Source organism: Alligator mississippiensis, chromosome 2 (assembly GCF_030867095.1).
Source record: "Alligator mississippiensis isolate rAllMis1 chromosome 2, rAllMis1, whole genome shotgun sequence".
NCBI classification, from domain to species: Eukaryota; Metazoa; Chordata; order Crocodylia; family Alligatoridae; genus Alligator; species Alligator mississippiensis.
In genome coordinates, this window is record NC_081825.1 from 281749211 (window position 1) to 281762097 (window position 12887).

The 12887-nt window shown below is 40.5% G+C and overlaps 1 protein-coding gene across 6 annotated transcripts in view; it reads right to left on the reverse strand.

Moving 5' to 3' along the window:
• The window catches only part of BCL11B (BCL11 transcription factor B), a 104046-nt gene that overhangs the window by 77473 nt on the left and 13686 nt on the right, over positions 1-12887 (reverse strand). For 3 of the 6 annotated variants that reach the window (XM_019481604.2, XM_019481601.2, XM_019481602.2), the window contains exon 2: positions 12418-12783. The exons of 1 other annotated variant lie outside the window; for it this stretch is intronic. In XM_019481604.2, the coding sequence (XP_019337149.1) occupies positions 12418-12783 (366 nt within the window). Of the gene's footprint in view, positions 1-12417; positions 12787-12887 lie in introns of all 6 variants that reach the window. 2 more of the 6 variants (XM_006261044.4, XM_019481603.2) reach the window with 1 other exon arrangement.

Sequence of the window (12887 nt, forward strand, 5' to 3'; positions counted from 1 at the left end):
AAACCATAAAAATAAAAAAAAGGAACCCACAAATTCTACCCTGTTCTCTCTTAGTTAAATGTATTGTGTCTGGTTCAGACCTGGTTCATAAAACCATAAAATAGAGGCATGCTTCCGACACCAGATTTGAGAAACTGTCACATTAAAAGTAAACTTTTAAATTGCTATAAGCAAACAGCACACATTTTTATTTCCTGAATAACAGCTTTGGAGAAATGTTTAAACAAGAATTTAAGAGCTCTGTGGTAAAGGCACATACAGGGATTCAGACTACTACTGTATTTTTTTGGTTCTTTAAGGACGTAGATTTGGGTAAAGAGAATAACAAAGAACTACAACAAGATGAACATCTATGTTCAGAATTGGTTCTGGTTACTGTAAAAAGAAAAAAAAAGAAAAACAGTATGAATTACTAACCGTTTGTCGTAGTCTTTTGTTTTCTTGGGAGTCACTGTCGCATACTTTTAAGGACTTAATTGTGTCGCGCTTAGTAACATGCTAGTCTGCCGATATTTTTAAATAGCAACCAAGGTTTTTCCCCAAGGCGCTTAAAGATGGCAGTCCCACAACACTTTCCTTTTTTTACTGCCATGCATTTCCTTCCCTAAAAGCCTCCCACACAGATTTCACCTGGTCTGAAAATACCAATGTAGCTCTTAATCCTTCAAACACTTATGGACATGCTTAACTTTATGCACATGAGTAATCCCGTTGAATTCAATGGGACTACTCACATACATAAAGCTAAGAGTGCACAGACAATGAGATTCTGGCTCCAATGAAGCTGATGGGAAAACTCCCATTGACTTCAGTGGGGCCCAGTTTTCAAATTAAGGTTTTTCAAGATCAGGGCCACAAATATTTTACGCTGACTTTCCAGTGCTATCCTAATTTTGCCACTGTCTTAACCTAGGCTCCCCTCTCCCACTTTTGGGGCTCCACCTTGAGACCACTTGACATCTTCTCTGGTTATAATCCTACTGAGATGGCGAAACCGCTTACTGCAACTGGAAACATCCTCTGCAGGTAAAGCTGAAAGAGACTGTTTCCCCCCGCTGTGCGCGTTTGAGTAAACTAATTAAAACATGGGAACTTTGGGTCCAAATGCTGCCAAGAAACAATCGTTAATGGGAGCTGCAGTGATACAGGAAGCTCCAGACACTTGTGGTAGCAGTAGAAAAATAAGAAGAGGCAGAGTCATGTTTTTTTTACTATAATTATTATTTTTTACTATAAAGATGCCATCATGAACTTTAAGTCGTTAAGACAGTGAGGGGGGAACTGCTAAACTGCTGCTGAAAAGGGAGAGGAGGAGGGGAAGAGCGGCAGCCTCCTTGCTGCCTAGGAAGCAATGCAGTGCTGTGAAAAAGAGGCAGAAGTGAGCAAACCAGCTGAACTGCTTGCAGAATTAATCAGTAACAAAGAGGCTGGATCTCTTGGCGGGCTTCAGCCCTTGAACCTGGACTCTGCTCTATAAATTTCAGCTTGGAATGGCTCTCTACTTGTTGAAAGACAAGTTGGCAGTGGGCCAAGTCTAGCTACCACCATTGAAAAAAAAGGGCAACTTTTTGCTCAGGAAACTTCCCTTCAGATTCAAACTCTTTTTAGGAGGTAGTAACAGTAACAGAAGCTAGCACTCCAGAAAATGGGAAAGTAAGGGGGAAGAGTGAAAACATTAGCTTAGTTTTTTTTATAAATGAAATAAAACTATTAGGTGCTGAATTTCTAATCTGGATTTTGCCTGCAAGAATTAGCAGCAGCTGTAGTAGTAGATTTCAGGGTACCCAGCCAAAAACGCAAAGAGAGACTTTTACAGTTAAATTAGCTGGTTACAAGTTTGATACTGAAAATAATAAGCGTCTTAAATGAAGAAGGGGGCTGCCAAAGCCTTCTCTGCACCCTCGCTTTATCCCCTCTCCCCCACCACCCTGCTCCTTTTAAAATGACCATTAAAAAGCATAAAAGTCCAAATAAGTCATTTAGGAGATAGCATGCGTTGCTTATTTATAGATTTGAAAGGAAAATAGAGAATAGAAAGCCTCCCTCTGCCATTCGCTTCTGTTCACTGCAGAGGCAGTTTTATTCACAAATACCTCTCCGATGTGGTGTTTATAGAATGAGAGCAGACAGGGAGCAGGCTAGGGAGGAGTGCAGGGAGCAGGGGGGTGAAGGGGAGGGAGCTGTCAAAGTGGAAAGAAAGAAGGCAAACATCTATTCAGAGGCCAGACACACTGACCAAGGTCAGCTGCAGAGACAAGGCCCTGTGCAGCAGCTGTGCAATTATGCCCAAATTATGCATGGCACTGAGATTCCAAGAACCTTGCATGGTGAGGCTGGACAGGAGACTCTAGGACACCACGAAGGAGGTGTGTAATGATTTTAATTACTCTGCGAGTTTCTAAAGGCTAGATTAGACAATCTCAAGCTAGGAAAGTGCCTGACGCTCCACAGTGTTTGCAAGAATAAATGCAGATAAAAGACCCTAATGAGAGAGTGGAGAGAGGTATGATAAGTGCCAGCTTTGATCAAAAGGTGAAAGACGGTATCAAAATAAAACACAGTATGCAGGAGGGGGAGGGAACTGAACTGGAGATGAGGAGGAAAAAAAGTCTCTCTTCAGAAAAACTGGTTCATAAGGTAAAATTAGTTTAATTACCAAAAAAATAATCTTCCTTTTTAATAAATGCACTCCTGCTAGTAGAAGCTGGACTACTATCCAGAAAGATCTACGGACAGATAAATGGATATCCTGTGTTTTCAAAGAAGCCTGGAATCTGTACATGGTAGGTATTTTCTGTCTAACTTCTCTGACCTTGCTGAGAGACCAGTGAGCAAGGTCTCCCTTTCTTGTTCAAGAAATGTGTTTAACGAATGCAAGAACAGAATATTGAGAGTTCAGAGCTGTTGAGTTCAACAGTGGTTAGTGCTGATCATGCTTGAATCTTTTGCAAAGACATACATGTAAAAAGGAAAAAAACAGCAACCATTAAGAAACCACTTCACATCTGCCATTAAGATTATTAAACATCTTACAAGCAGTGTCTACCCCCACCTCCTCCATACCTCCCGAGGCCTCCAACATGGCAACTGAGAGCCAAGAATGCTCTGCTACTGCTGCTGCTGCCGCAACCGCATTTATTCCTGTTAAGGGGTTAACGATTCGTTTCCACTACTTCTCCCGAGAAAACCTACAATGAAAACATTGGCTCACGAAAGCATTCTCACTGCCAGAACGCCACAGCGCAAGTGAAAAGTCCGTTTTGTTTTCATTACATCTCTGGGATTTCCGGCTTAGCTCCTGAGCTTAAACACCAAATCCCTAGATACCCCACCCACTTTTTTTTTTACCATTTATGCAGCACAGCCCACCAATTATCATTTTGAAGGTAGAAGGGGATAGGGAGAAGAATGACTCTGGAAACGATGCTTTTGCTGGAGTTGACGCACACATCTCTCAAGCTGCAAATATCCTGTTTCTCCAGGGCTCTGGGTTTCCATAGCTGTCCGTTAAGAAATGCTACTATACATATATACCTTTTTTACTTTTCATGTCTTGCCCTCCCCACTCGCAACTCCCAACTTGTCCACAGGCTCACAATTCTCCACTGAAGTCAAAGCTGAAATTCAACCTGAAATCAATGCCCTCTGAGTTATATGACATGACAGAGAAATCTAAGCCTTTCTTGTACAAAAATGTATGATTACTTCATGATTTTTTAGCTATGATAGAAAAATGTTCCAATCTCAGAAACCCTGGAAAGGGGCAACCTCTGTGTCACAGCTTATTTGGTCACTGTGTGTTTATGCTGCAAAGGTTCAAATATGGGCCGAGAAATCAAAACAATCATATAAAGGATGTGATGGGAACCTACAACGGCAGGATAGCTAAGGCAAAGGAGAATTTATTTGTTTTTATTTATTTATATATCATAAAACAATAACACTGACTTGTATTGATCATATGCCAGTCTCAAATCATCAAATAATTTTCCTTTGGAAGCTGGCTTTTCTGTAATATAATGCGTGCATGCTTCTGTGCCCTCCAAACAGCTTCCTGCAGTCTCAAATTCCTTTGTAAACTCTCACAGCTTTCCTTCTACAGTCCATTCTCTACCACCCATGCATACTAATAATAATTATTATTGTTCTCATTGTTTTATTTAACAGTTTTTTATTTGTTTAATTTACAGTCCATTAGAAGACCATCAGGAAAATGACTAATGATGGGATGGCCCATCCTTGTTCATCTTTCACCATGATATTTTCATTAAAAATACATCAACCTATCAATAGTGATAATTTATCAGAGAATCACAAAAAATTAGGGTTGGAACACATCTCAGGAGATTATCTAGTCCAACCCCCTACTCAAAGCAGGACCATCCCAAACTATATCATCCCAGCCAATGATCTGTCTACTCAGGCCTTAACAACTTGTAAGGATGGAACAGACATATTTACTTGTTTCACCTCCCTTCCCCTGTGTAATTTCAAGAGGGATCCTAATACATTCAGTTAAACATGACCAATAATGAGTGAGATTTTGATTTTGCTTACTCCCAGGTAAGTCAGGAGTGAGTCAACACTTATTGCTTTTTAAAAGAACATACACATTCTTACACCAGTGATTCAAGAGTTACCTGTAAAGTTTAAACCACTGTCAGAGAAAAGAATTTGGCCATATGTACTGTATGACCTTAAATCTTCTTTCATCGACCTGAAAAATTGCACTTCTGTCCAAAAAGATTTTACCTAGTATTGCCACAAGTAAAGTCTAAAATGACTATAACAGAAAGAAAGCATAGAAAAATAACATTTGCCACTATTTTTCCAGTATTTTTACTTTGTGACAGCATATTGGCCTTGAGTCACTACTCAGTTATCCCACTCAGTTCAGAGTAACGCCGCTGATTTAAATGGCGTTACACCCATGTGCATTGGGAGCATCACGCTGGTGAATTTTGCTCTTTGTGGGTAGTCATTTTCACTGTTTCTCCTAAAGTCACTTAGTCAGTTTCCCCTGTTGTTTGTACAGGCCGAGCCCGATGCAATAGGACAGAGAAGAACAGTTATGAAAAACAGGAAAATGTGATAGACCACAAAACTAGCAAAGAGAAGCAGGGTCAAGTACCTTTCTAGTTCTTTTTTATTTCATCTAACTAGATTTTAAGTTGATAAACAGCAACCCTTTAATATAGCATTTTGTTTCCTCCCAAAAATATCTAAGTAGGTAAATTTCAGTTACTTCCTTACAAACAAATCCTTCTCACCTTAATCATTAGCAGAGTAGGGAAATATGGTTTGGTCTATTTGTTTGCTTTGATAGGTTGGACTACTCAAAAAACAAAAGACCGAAGTGCCACTGGGACCTCTGACAGCAATTGAAATTCACAAAGGTGGAGGGTGTCTGGTTTTCCCAGAGGACAGCTGAACAAAACATTAAAAAGAGCGTTGGAATGATGCCATATGGATACAGTGAAAATCAAATAAGGGAAAAATGTTTTCATAATAAGCAAGTTTCTCACCTTTAGCTCTTCCTAAGATTACTATGCTTACTCTGTTATGCCTTCGTAGGATACTCTGTAAACTGGCAAATAAATACTGTGACTGTGTGTGCTGGAGCTCTTCGAAGATCATCTCCTCATAAAAATACCTTCCCAAGGCACCACATCTATGCTGAAGCTACACAGCAGCATATGTGCGGATAAGCATGAGACTGTATGCACAAGCATAAGGATTAAGTGATATTTGATAAATATTTTCCTTTTTCACCCAAGTTTTGCTAATTTCTGGCCCTGTGCTAATCGACTCTTTGCATCACTCTAACTCCCATTCTCTGACTGATTCCTTAACACAATTTATAATGTATAAGCACTACCAAGATTGTGGTTACCCATAACACATCCATGCCACCACAAGCTATGGCAAACAAGGCCTTCCACTTCAATAACAGAAAGTTGGTCAAGTGACAACTCTGATCCTTCCCTGAAAACTTCCCTGTCCCATAAAGGGACAATTCTGTATAATGTTTTAGAAGCAGAAACTCATCCACCAGGACATTATAACTCCTGACTCAGAAAACTGAACCAAGCAAAATGTTTTTTATTCTGAGGATTAAAGTAACCAGTAAAAAATCTACTTCTAGAGACACAGATATAACCATGCTGGATCAGAGGGAAGATTCATCTCATCCAGAACAATAAGTATGGCAGTGGCCATCACCAAGGCAAGAATGCCCACAACAGGTTGCTGTGGGATACTTTTCCCTCCACAAAGGTCTCATTCTGGTCTCTAACAGGCTTAAACTTTTCACCCTTCATTATGTCACTGAAGCTTCTACAGCACCTCATTTTGGAATAGGTCCCCTCACAAAAGTAGTAAGTAGATTTACAGCTCACTGAAGACAGGAATAATAATAATAGCACTGGAATGAGTTACACAGTAATGCAGGCAGGCACTGTGCAATCTTCCTCACCTGACATCAAGGCACCTTAGTCCTGATTTGTTCTTATCGTGTTGGTCTATCTGGAAGCCCCAACATCCCTTATTTTGCACACATTTTGTGATGTGCACAAAGAGAGATGAGGGTGAGATCACTGTAGTTGTTTTAGTTGTTTTTCTCCTTGTGACCAAAGTCAGGACCTCAAACTACGTCTCCAGAGGCAAAAGACTTGTTCATTAAACCACTGCACCACTGAAGTCTCAAATCTCATAGGGTTTGGGTCAGAGAGGTGGTTTTTTTGGCCCTCAACACCCCCATTAGATACACAAATTTGCAAAATATATTGCTAAACACCTAATCAAATCATAGATCTGGATGCTGGTCTCAGAACAGAGCGGATCAGGGGCAGCTCTACTGTCAACAGAGGAAAATCAATGAGGATGACAAGAGAATCAGGTCTGGCATGAATTCTTCAAAGAAGCCTAAGAAAAAAATGCCCCTAGTACCCTGATTTTTTTTAAGGCAGCTTGATATTTGGTTTTCTTTCCTTCCTATGCAGCACTGTCTTAAGGCGCTGTTTCCTCGCTCTGATAAATTACCCCTGTTTCAACTACTGGATTGAAAAGCTACTCGTGTTGGGATCAGGTGCCACAGTCAGTTTCCTAAAGAGAAGCTAGCCAATTGCTGACTGGTTCCCACTGCTGTGTGCCAGTTCAGTCCTGCTCAGACCACCCGTTTCAAACCTGTCTGATAACATGGGCAATCAAACTAGGTTTTTCCAGTGCCTGTTTCCTTTGCCCTGCATGGTGAGACATCGCAATGGCTGTCTTGAGTCCTACAGTTAATATGGGTGCATGAGTCCATAATGGTACATTGTAAGTGAATGTCTCAGAGTAGACAGCAATAATAATTAGCTGTCATGATTTGAAAAAAGGATAATCCATACCATTGAGTTAACAATCACTCACACAACACACATGGATTTAACTAATCTTAATTTGAGAAAAATAACAATTCCAAATATATCAAATAGCCTATTTCATGGCAACCTGCGGCAGTGTTTATCTCTGGCTTCCAGCACATGTGAGTTATTTAGTTTCTCTCACTAGCAGTTTTACCATTCAAAAGCCTGAAATGAACATTCATGGAGCAGGGGTTGCAGTTAAATCCTACATTTGACAGGGAGTCTTTTTTCATGATCCGCATCTAGTTCGAGTACATAATGTATGGAGCCCAGAACTGGTGGCCTGAACTGGATGGATGAGGAATTCAAATCAACTCCCCCCTTCTAGCACTGTCTTTGCAGAAATTGACTCTGCTGTCTTAATGAGTCTCTGCTGTCATCTTCATTTTACCACTCGCTGGAAATGTTTGCTCCCTGGTCTATAGTTGTGAACTACAGACAGAAAACCACGGAACCTATCCAAGGAAGGGAAGGCTAGAAACAAAATGTCGTGTGTTATTCAGACCTGTTTCAATTCAACTAACTTTTACAAAATATAAGCATTAGTGATAGACAGTTCCTGGCTAATTCATTGGCCTTGCTTCATTTGCTGTGGATGGATCTGATAAGTCTGTTAGTACTAGTCATTCAGTATAACGGTGAGAATAGTCAGACAATTTAAAATAAACTTTGCCGAACATACTGCCCATATTCAAGTTGTCTTTACAGAGGCCATATAACATACCAATACATGTCTTACAAGGAGAGATAACTGCAAGAGAACTCTTTGATCAGCTTTGATCAGCTAAACTTGGTTTTGCAAGTTACATGTTAGGGGAAGACTATACACTTCAGCATCAGCAGGTCTCTAAACCTAACGCTGATTGAGGAGATAAAGTTGCTTCCTCCTCTACTACACTATAGAAATATCAGTTCTGAATCTGCAATGGACATATAGGCATACACTCATGCACATTAAGGTTCACATGCCTGCCTTTAGCTATACACGATACAGAAGGCCACCAGTAATATGATCAAGAGTGATTAACTGAGCACCCGAAGTGGAGTCACTCCTGGCTTAACTGAGGACTGTAAAGTTTCAGAGGAAGGAAGAATGAAAATCCATGGGCATATTAAAGAAAGATGGACTTGGATAAATCAGGGTGTATTAAAGAAAAGAACTCAGGAGTTTGGCATATAAGGCCAGGAATCCAGCTAAAAATGTGCAATATGGAAGTTCATTAACCCAATCATTTGAAAAGAAAAGAAAAGAAAAGAAAAGAAAAGAAAAGAAAAGAAAAGAAAAGAAAAGAAATGTTCACAACTACAGAATGAAGCTCCTGAACTAGGATTAATATTCCACGAGACCCTATGCCATGACTGTCGACAGGAAACACCCACACACCCAAATAGTAAGAGTTCTGTGGCTCAGCCTAGCTCGGTGCTTGACTTACCTTGGCTACACTCAGCCACAGGGAGCTGTAACGTTTTGCAGCTTAGTCACAACAGGAAGGCCACACAAATCATTTCGACTGAATAAGAAGGTCTACAAAAATAACACAAGATCAAGGAGAGTAGCTGAAACCTATTTGAGGGCAGCAGCAGTGGCAGCATATTTCAGGGAGCCGAAGTGGCAAGTGGGTGATTTCTGGTTTCCCTCTTCAAATATAAAGACTCAATTATCTTTGAACAGCTTGCTTTACACATGAATTGACACATTTATTTTACAATAAATAACTGAAAGTTATCTATGTTTCCTTTACTGTTAATCTACACAAAGAAATAATAAACAGAGCTTGTCTACAAAAATGCAACTACTGCAGTCCTCAGAATTCAATTAAGCTAAAATAATTAATGCTTCCAACATATTAAATTACTTTAGACATTTGAGCCACTGAAGTTTTTATTCTTTAATCTTTTTCTTTGTATTTAATAAAAAAGTTAGTTTCAAAGTGGGGGGGAGGGTTCCAAGAAAAAAAGGAGCATGATTTGCTGTTAAAATGTAATGGTCTCCTTTAGCTGACACAGCATGTAGAGTGTTTTGTGCCTTTGATTAAAATAACATTTTTAATGCTTTGAACAAACATATCTTGCCATACTTCTAAGGGATTATTTTACATATTTCTTGGTGGAATAAAGAAATTCATTCTTCCTGTCGCAGTTCAGAAAGGCTAAGAATATCTTTCGTCACATATAAAGTAAAAATACTGTAGGCTCTTGCATTATTACCAAAAAAAAGGGAGGGGGTGGTGGGGTGGGGGAAAGCTGCCTTAGAGATTAAGTTTCCCTTTTATGAAATCGTATTTAGTCTCTTTTTTTAACAAATCTAACAACAATGCTCTACAGCCTCTCACTGGGAAATACCTTTAATGTTAAATGCAGATTCTGATTTTCTTGGCTAATGCAGAAAGCCTTTCTATTGAAATATAAATAAGGGGCTTGGTATATCCCACTAAAGCCTTTCCAGTGAATGACTTCTGTGGGTTTTTCATGGCTACCCTCCATGGCTGTAATGTGAGGCTTTTATCCTACTATTGAAAACTATCCACTCCTATTTAAAAAAAAATAGAAGGACACTGCACCTTATTATCAAAGAGTTTGGTCCCTAATTGAGAAAGCATTATTATTGCAATATTTAATGGTTGTCCCTATCTGCATGCAGTGCTGAGAAAATTCCAATCAAATCATAAACCTTTTAAGTTTTTTAAATTCAAAATGTCTCATATACATTTTTATTTGATCTTCAGTTTTGTATGAGAGTAAGAGCTCCAGATTGGCCGTTCAATGTCTTTTCCAAATAGGAATGTTTTTCCCTCAACAGATCTTCAATGTGTTGATGCACTGGCTGCATGGAGTTTGGTCCAAAGCAACTTGAAATAAGGCAACAGCTTTCAGGATAGGAAAGGCAATTGTTGTGTTTAATTATGGATTCAATTTGGGTGTAGATTATTTTTTAATTAAACCTGGACACACATCTACAGAATAGGTCTTCAGAAATAATCCTGCTAGGCATTGGGCTCCCCCTTGATAGGCGCTGAAAGTTGTGTCACACATACTATACACTTTGCAGGTGTCTGAGGCTAGCAGAATCAAGTCCCAAATGCATGCTTTGAGCTGTCTCCTGTTCCTATTGAAATCAGTGACTGAATGATAAAGGGAGTGTGTCCTGGCCTTTTCAAAAAGTATTTGAACATATGGAATCACATAAAATTGGTGGGAGAACTGATGTACTTATAAAGATATTACAGATGCTGCCACTGCTGATGCCCCAAAAGCTACCAACTTCACATACAGACTCACATGTCTTGCTTCTATAGCCAGTTAAAAATTTGGGGAGATGGGTCAAAGGTAGGCTCCAACTAACCACATTCCAATATTTTAAGTAGCTGCTACTCAAGATCTAGCCCAGGAAGACAGTGAATTAAATAAGGAGATGAGATGTGTGTTTGTTACAGTGCCAACCTACAAAGCCTAGTTCTGTAGGTTGCTGATAGAGACTGGAGCTTGAAGGCTCACTGATTCAGTCCCTACTATCAGCCAAAATGGCAGCTGTCACATGGAAAAAGCTACATTACATTTGAGTGACGTATCTACTTCCTCTTAATAAAGGATTCCCACCTGGAACACCTGAGACCCAAAACAGTTCAAATCCTGGACAAGTCCTGACTCCTGTGACATCTGATAGCAGAGTTATATCAAGGACCTCCACTGAAACAGCAGAGATCTCTAACGCTTGAATTAAAAAGCCAAACTCAGATCATGCACAGATGGGGACCAGGGGTTACAAACTGCTCACTACCAACAAAACAATCCCAGACCTGTGGATTTGATTCACTGCCACCATTTCTACATTCTACATCAAAATGCTAAGAAGCAAGGACTGCTTGCTTACAGTTTACAGTACTGGAGGGGCAAAGAAGACAAGATGACAAGTTTGACGCAAGTTACTGACATGCAGCATTACAGGAAACCCCAAAGTTATTATAGAGGGAGATTTTCCCTGCAACTATCATTAGCAAAGTGTCATTTAGTTATTGAGGAAAACTCAGGAGAATGGAAAGTACTGAGAAAAGGAAGATGCTTGTATACCTGCTGCTAAGGAAAGCCCTTTTCATGCCATATATACTGCAGAAAGTGTTTAAGAACAGGTCATCCAGGTGGATGCAATGCCCCTGTCAGTGAGACATGGGTGATCTGCTGAATAAGTGCTGGCTGCACATTTTGAAGCTGCCTTGGGGCAAGCTTTAAACTACACAACCAATTTCTACAAGATGTCCAAGCATTTCAGAAAAGAAAATGCCTATAATCTGCTCACCCAGGACAGCTCCCATGGGTGAACGTTCCATTCTCTGTTTTCAAAAGCCCCTGTTCAGACATGCACTTCAATGTCAGAGCTCCACTGCTCCCTACTTCTCAGTCTAAATCTATTCAAATCTAGGAGATACAGGACACAGTTAAACACAGCCCTTTCAGTTGCTCACCTGGACTATGAGGCTGAAATTCACCCAAAACAGGTAGAGTCAGAAGCTCTTCTTCAAACCCCATGTTATCCCTCAGGATCAAATTCTCCCATTGAAGTCAATGAAATGTCTGCCACTGACTTCAGTGGGATCAGGACTTGGCCTCTTCCACAGGGTTTACCAGGTTCCTCCACTGGAATGAATTTACCAAACGTGCAGTATTCATTATCTTTCCTAGACTACCATCTGATTATGGACAATATGGAAATGGCCCCTCTGATCCTTAGCCAGTTGCTTTTGTGTGTGTATGCAAGCTACACCTGGGGCTACCCTGGAAGAACAACTTCAAATGCAGAGGCTTTTTTCACTGTCAGCTGACCCTTCACCAAAAGGTATAACTGAATTCAAACTTGGTAAATATTACTGCTGCAGCTCTGGATAGTAGTGAGGTTCCTCCAGGCAGCTGGCTCCTATGAAGACCTGCTATTGAAGCCTTTGTTTCATAGCACTTTCTAGAGGGCTCTCTTTAAAAGATTACCTAGGCAGTTGATTGAGTGTAAAACATGCTGTACCTGCAATGTTCTCCTGCTTGGGGCAAATTCCTTTTGTAGGCGTGAGAAGACGGTCTTCTTCATCGGGTGTGACTTGGATCCCGATTTCCACTGGCTCTGACACTTTCCTGAGCTCGGAGCGTGATGAGGGGGGAGGGCTGCTCTTATCCAGGCTCTTTTCATAGCAGGCACCACCAGTGCCATTGCACTGTTTCTTCTTGTGCTCTATAAAAACCAAGATGTCTCCCAGGGGGAAGTTCATCTGACACTGTCCACAGGTTAACAAATCGGGGTCTGTCCCACCTGCGGCAATGCTGATGCCACCAGGCTCTGATATGGCCAGGCTCTCATCCTCATCGGTGATTGCCGTTTCCACATGGTCAGCCTCTGCTTTACATGGACAAGAAGAAAGAGGGGAAGGGGGAAGGGGAAAGAAAGAAATTGGTTTGAATGTTCACAGAATCTGAATGGTGCACCCTGAGTAGCTTAGC